General features: G+C 35.2%; 1 protein-coding gene across 1 annotated transcript; it reads left to right on the forward strand.

Annotated features, from left to right (window-relative positions):
- Positions 1-1,120: 1,120 nt before the first annotated feature.
- On the forward strand, positions 1,121-7,037 carry LOC134249040 (uncharacterized; the record flags this gene model as incomplete). Its single annotated transcript, XM_062731408.1, has 10 exons — positions 1,121-1,172; positions 1,397-1,481; positions 2,870-2,999; positions 3,389-3,567; positions 3,920-4,068; positions 4,195-4,313; positions 4,667-4,775; positions 5,174-5,272; positions 6,051-6,296; positions 6,978-7,037. Coding segments are annotated over exons 2-10 (1,165 nt in total), but the record flags the coding sequence as incomplete, so codon positions are not given.
- Positions 7,038-7,317: the final 280 nt, after the last annotated feature.

Raw genomic sequence — 7,317 nt, forward strand, 5'->3', positions numbered from 1 at the left:
AGAAACCTATTGAAATGTCTGCTTTATAGTATGTAGGACATACTAAATAAGATATATACAAAATATGAAAAAAATTAAATGACAGGTATTTTTTCAGCTAAAGGTCCTTCATCCCCTTAAATAAACAATTTCAACATAAATTCATACAACTGTCACAAGAAAACCAACCTTTACGTGTTGTTAATCCATTTTCACAAGTTCTCCGTCCTGGACTTTTTGATTTTGAGTATATAAGTCTAGAAGGACACTCGGAAGCTCCTCGGGTGGCTTGTGCCTTGCACACTGAATGGAGCGTAGTGGTGTCAGCCGAGGATTGCTGATTATGGTAAAAAAACATAAGTTTGAACCCAGGAATGAGAAGTCGTAAATATGGATATAAGATATATAAAGGTTGGTTTTCTTGTGACAGTTGAGTTTATCTATGTTAAAATTGTTGATATAACATGTACGTCTGTTACGTATAATCAGACATAATTCAGACGAAATATTAGTTGAAGTGTAGGCCATCACAGTTTCTACATTTTACACATTTTCCAGAATCAAATCAAGACGGCCTGTGAAGAGAAGTGGATGTTGGTGAAAGCCTGTCCTCTTCTCTAAAGAAAATAGGTCAACCCCACTTTTCAATCATCTATGATCATGTTGATTTGAAAAAAAAGTAATTAATATTGTTTATCAGTGAAAACAAGATTGAAAAAAATAATGGTGCAATGATGTGGGTGTGCCGCATGCTTAGTGCACCGTTTCTTTTGTACTTAGCCTTATCTAAACATAAATCAAAGAGATGTCATAGAAGGCAAGCTAAATTAAGATCTTGCAAAAACAGTTAAAACACACATGCAAATGAATTTATTAATTAATATCAAAATACACGACACTTACCCTAATCTCTGGGATGGTATATGAGGACTTACCCAAATCTCCAAGGTGGATACTAGAGTAGCCCATTATTTGAAGAAATCTACATTGGATTTAATCACATGACCAACCCATATTTACATCCCAATAAAAATTTTAAAACGAATACAGCTTATTTTATAAGTCTTTCATATTGCGTTTCATTCTGAATGTAAATATTTCATAAAATTGTATTGACTAAATTAATTATTTTAATTGATCTTTCAGGGGAACTTACTGACCAAGGAACATTTCTCTGTGACAGGTGTAGAATGGTAAATGATTATGCATACAAAATGTTGAATGAAGCCCGCTTTTTTAAGTACATGTTAAGTTAATATATAGAATTTGTCTTTGACAAACCATAAAAACCAACAGTATTAAAAATACTATAATAATCATGATAATGTTTGTTTGTTTTTAAGTTCACAAACCATTACTTCTATATTTTTTTCCTTATAAAGTTACATTTGTTGTGATGATTTTATATTTTACGTAGATTCCACAGTGATGAAGAGAACTTCTGTTAGAACAGAGTCCCTATCTGGACGACAAGCCAAGAAAACAAACAACTACGGTCCAAGGTTTGTTATTTGCATTCGAGATTTTCTCCCCTGTATTTTTTTGCGCCTTTTGCCCTACCCTTGTTTGGGCGAATTTAAAATGAGGCAAATTCAAAGAATACAGTATAATTACTTAAACAAAAATATGACAGGGTGAATTTAAATTGGGGCTTAATTGTCGGCAAGTGTGAAAGGGCCAAAACAACATGGGGCGAAAATATCCCTGTACATACAGTAGCCACAATGTTTACAAGTGTATCTTTTTTATTTAGTAAATTCACTTTGTATGCTTCTTTTTTTTTGCTCATGTCCCTTTTGAATTTTTATTGGTTGAGACAAAATTGAGAAATTATTCAAAGCGGCAATACGGCTGCAAATCGTGTGCTTTTTCATTCAAATTTACCCAATATATCATTCAGGAATAAGGTAAAAAGTTGAATTAAGCATTTTAGAAAAATAAATATTCCCTCCTCATACAAAATTAACATAATTAGAATCTGCCGGGAAAATCAACGTCGTACAACTTGGATCTGTTTAAAATGGCACGTGCATACAATGTAGGGTTTACACTTATAATGAAATATAAAGTAAAATCAATTCTGAGAATCAAAATATCTTAACTCTCCGGTAAATTATAATACTTAACATATCAGTCTGCATTCAGACAAATTTAACATGATTAAGTACAAATGTTGACGTTTTGTGTATTGGGGTGCAGGAAAGGAAAATCCACCAAATCATACGTCATCGCGGCAAAATGTCAAACATAATACCTTTCTGTAGTTCCAATACAATTTGCACTTCAAATGGCAATAAATTTTATATGTCATAAGTGCATTTTAACGTTGAGTTTACACTGATTTTTTTCTTTGAAAGCCATGGAGATACGAGAAATGATAGCATGTATCAACAAACCTTTAGGGTAGAACCTTCGCGAGCCCCACGTGAATGTCGACGAGATCCCGTTTCTTCTTCATTCAATGATTATATTTAATCTCCCAACTTAATTTTTGTCAGCAAAGTTGCTTTTTAATTTCAAGCCCTATTTTTGGTTTTGTTTTTCGTTTTGGTCGACTTTGTCAATGTAGGAGGCCTACCGGCTTCCCTCTCTTACCATGCTGTTTTGTTTATGAAAACTACACGCATGCGTGAATAGCATCGAATGTGGAACCTCGAACACGTTGCGATGTAAATATTTATGGACCATAAATAATTATTAATTTTAATGAAATAATCAGAATTATTTACTTATGAAATTTGTAATTTTCTGAAAGTGTATACATTTATGAGTATGAAAAAAAATTTCAAATCCTATAGGAATATTTTAACGAGTCTGTTTTTGAAGGGATGCGCTGTATTGTCACTTTCAACCATTTTAAGAAGATTGATTTATTTTTAATCTTTTTCAGTAAAATTCCCCAGTATTTTCCTGGCGAAAAGAAAAAGACAAAAGCAGTGCCAGACTTTGGCAAACTCCACGAGAAGTGGCAGAAACAACTAGAAGTCGGCAAAATTTGTAACAAGAAACCACAGACAGTGGTAAGGGCGTATCTTATAAAGAATGGAATATTCTATGTGTATACACATTATTATATAATCCCTAATTTAAATGAACATACATGTAGAATGAAAAATTTTGATTTGACTTAGAAAGTTGTTGTGTCTCAAACATTGATATCTTAGATGGCAGGTAAAACAGAAAGAGAAAGAATGGGGACTTCTGTGCACAATTTAGTTAATTTGAGTCAATGATCTTAAGGCATTTTGTTTTATGTACAGATGTCAAACTTCCAGCATTTCGACATCCATAATTCTGCACAGTCAATGTGTATAATGTCAGTCAGAATTCTAAAAAGGAAACTTTAAGGTGCCCCAAGATCATCTGAACTGAAGAGAAAATAATGTGAAATGTTTTATTTGCATTGTAGCCCACCGAGTTTAAGCTGAGCAAAAGCAGCAAGGCTGACCAGCCCCAATATGCCAAGAAACAGTTATTCTCCGATGAAGAATTTGAGGCGGACCATAAGTCTCTGGACGCCATTCTGCGTGGACTGCCGGGACGTGGCATTGCTTCAAGAAGAGCAACAACAGCCACTGGAAGAGATGTGTAGGTGTTTCATGGGCTTGTGCAACATAGGATTAATTTATTATGCTTGTTTGGGGGGTCCACATTAATTTCTGCTTGCCTTTTAAAAATCATGCCAGTCCCTCAAAACTTTTTTTGCTGAAGAAAGATGGATAGTATGGTTTGAAATTTGATGAGTGTTGATACTTTTCTGATCAATGTCAGTTTTGGGAAGGTTTTTAATATCCATTCCACATGGTACAAAGCCTACATTTAGGAAAACCTGCAGAAAGATTATGATTTTTTTTTAATTAAATAGACAGCATGTGCCATACTGCCACATCCACTGTGTACAATGTTTTCCCTTTGCAATAAATGCCCTTAAATCTTATAGAAAGAGGAGCCAAAGTTGTAACAGCATAGGAAGTAGACGGGTCCTTGGAGAGTTACCATTGGACCCAGATCAAACTTCCAGGGCCAACAGACGAAGAAGTCGGAGCGCCAGGGCAGAGGTCCCCCTCAAGGTCCTGAAGGAGAGTGCTGGTAAGTTCCTTTGGTCTCAAGAATTAAATTCCGATAAAAATTCAGTACCAATCAATTTTTTGTGATCTTTTCAATGTAAGGCAAAGCTAAAGGCATTTAGGGACTTAAAAAATCCAATGTTTTCAGAAGTGAAATTTGAGCCAGACCCCCAGGCTTTGCGTAGTATCATCAGCAGTGAAGGAATGACCCCGTCACGAGTTGCAGCTCCCAAGCGACAGACCACCACAGGGGCGGTCATCAGACAAGTAAATTAGGCCTTTATTTGTTTATTTCTCTTTTGTATGATTCACTGTACAAGTTAAAATCAGGTTTTCTATTTTAAAATAGAACTGAAAATGTTTACATTAAGAAATTTCAGTTTTAAATATCTTTAATCTAATTAATAGTTCTTATTTTTCTCAAAATTTATTATTTAACAGTATTTTATTTTTAAAAAAAAATACCCCAATAATTTCAATGTTTTAAATTTATAATCTTTTTACTGCATACTACTGTTTTGATCTTGAAAAGACAAACTTGAGATTAAATCCAATTTAACTAAAATGAAAATGTACCATATATGTACTATGTTATGTAAATTTTCTGTTTTGAAATAAAGGAGAGACCTTCAATCTATGATGCGATGACAAGTTCCGGACATCTGAATTCTAAATTTGCTGCTGTGCAGTTGGCCAGCAAGGTGTCAAAGGTCACCCATCCAAAGAGTCGTAAGTAAAGGGGGAAAATTAAGAACAAAGGTAATGCTCTGTGTCAAAGAATTCAAAGCAGGGACAACCACAAGATTAGGAAAAGTTACTGAAAATTGTCCTCATAAAATCTTCAGTCTGACACAAACATGAAACATAATGTGGCAGTGATTCTTGTTGAAAAATAATTTTAAAGTAGTGAATTGAAGAAAGCAAAAGAAACAGGTTTGAAAATATATTGATTGAGGTGAATTATGTTTTTGATTATTCAGTCATAAAATCTTGTCATTTTAACATGTAAAAGAGCATAGATTTTTTGTACAGTTTTTAAATATATCTAATATTTTTTATTGAATCAATTTTCAAAGATTTAAAAATATATTTAGACACTGGTAGATGTAAGTGTTTGAATGTTTTAGGACCCCCAGGCAGTCCTGTACAGAGGGCCACACAAGCTTGTCGAGATCCTCCCCATAATCACCCCCGAAAACCGATAGATCAGCAGCCCCAGTCACTGGGTGAGTTCCTGTCAGTAGAACCAGAAACATAATGGAATAGGGATCTGGGGCCTGTTTAACAAATGTCATAAGTTTTAAATTTTCTGATAGTACAACATATCATGGGACCGTTTTACAAAACATCATAACTGCATGTCATAACTCTTAATCGTAACTTTCCTCATAAGCATGACATTTCCTTGTTGGTCTTCCCACGTCATCCCGCACTAAATCAATGATGTGGTAGAGGTTTGTGCCGTGAGTTTGGTCGTATGTCCAAATCTACGACTTAAGACCTTTTGTAAAACGGGCCCCTGATTCAGGAGTAAAAACTAGATCTATGCAGATTTAAGTAAATTCTGCCCATATTTTGGAAAAGAAAAAAAGTCTTCACAATTAAATGTACAGTTAATAATCTGTAAACGTAAAGATGATACAGAGTCTAAAACATATATGGAAACAAATGTCAAAGTAATTAAACAAAGAGGTTGTTTTTATTTGTGTTGGAGAATATTGGCACTTACTATTGGCACTTACTAGAGTTTTAAAAATACACTGCACTGCTCACTGAAGTGGAGCACTAACAAATGTGTAAAACTCCTGTCATTGAAAATGGAGTAATTCTGTGATAATGGTAAGAAAGACAACCCATGATTATGAAATAGAAACAATCATTTCCTTTAATTTTCAAGGAATGTTTAATTTCAAATGATTCAAAAAATGTCAAATAAAGTTTTTCTGTATATACAGTATAGAGGCATTGTGTTATGTCTCAGAAATGTTATATAATGCTTTTTAGCTGATGAGTTTGAGGTTGACCCTCAGTCAATGAGAAACATTATCAACAGTGAAGGACTGACCCCTGTCAGAGTTACTGCCCCTGTCAGGAAGACCCTGGGAGGACCAATCATAAGACAGGTAATACATATAACAGTCAGAGTTACTGCCCCTGTCAGGAAGACCCTGGGAGGACCAATCACAAGACAGGTAATACATATAACAGTCAGAGTTACTGCCCCTGTCAGGAGGACCAATCATAAGACAGGTAATACATATAACAGACAGAGTTACCGCCCCTGTCAGGTGGACCAATCATAAGACAGGTAATACATATAACAGTCAGAGTTACTGCCCCTGTCAGGTGGGAGGACCAATCATAAGACAGGAAATAGATATAACAGTCAGAGTTACTCACTGTTATAGACAGGTAATACATATAACAGTCAGAGTTACTGCCCCTGTCAGGAGGACCAATCATAAGACAGGTAATACATATAACAGACAGAGTTACTGCCCCTGTCAGGTGGACCAATCATAAGACAGGTAATACATATAACAGTCAGAGTTACTGCCCCTGTCAGGTGGGAGGACCAATCTTAAGACAGGTAATAGATATAACAGTCAGAGTTACTCACTGTCATAGACAGGTAATACATATAGCAGTCAGAGTTACTGCCCCTGTCAGGACCAATCATAAGACAGGTAATACATATAACAGTCAGAGTTACTGCCCCTGTCAGAAAGACCCTGGGAGGATTTCAAATTTCAATGCAACAGGCAGCTGGATTACCCTCTTTAACTTGAAAGAAATAATTGATTTTTTCCTTTTTCAGTATATCAAAAAAAATGTTCAGCTGTGTTTAACCTGAAGCAAGGTTGACTGAGAAACTAAAAACTAATTTTTTTTTTTTTTGCTTAAAAATTAATTTGATATTATAAATTTCAGGAAAGGCCCTCAATCTACGATGCTATGACGAGCTCCAGGAACCACTCGGTGTTTGGGAATGTGAGGTTATCTGAGTACAGAGCGGGGCCCAGGACAGGGAAACTTCTGTCTGGAGCAGGTTAAAATAATTCAATTACTCTCACATTAAAATCATTTATTTAGAATAGAGAAATTCTCTCTCTCTCTGAAAATTATGAAAGTGAATGTGAAAGATTTGTATAAAGAATTATGTGTAATTGTTTTACCAGTATCATCGCCTGCACAGACTGCGTTTCCCTTTGGGAGGACCCCAGCTAAAGGCCCTGTGCCGGACCTCATTAAAAGTGCCACCAAAAGTGAG

The sequence above is a fragment of the Saccostrea cucullata genome, unplaced genomic scaffold (genome assembly GCF_032062105.1).
Source record: "Saccostrea cucullata isolate Sc308-1 unplaced genomic scaffold, CSIRO_AGI_Scuc_v1 ctg13877, whole genome shotgun sequence".
NCBI classification, from domain to species: domain Eukaryota; kingdom Metazoa; phylum Mollusca; class Bivalvia; order Ostreida; family Ostreidae; genus Saccostrea; species Saccostrea cuccullata.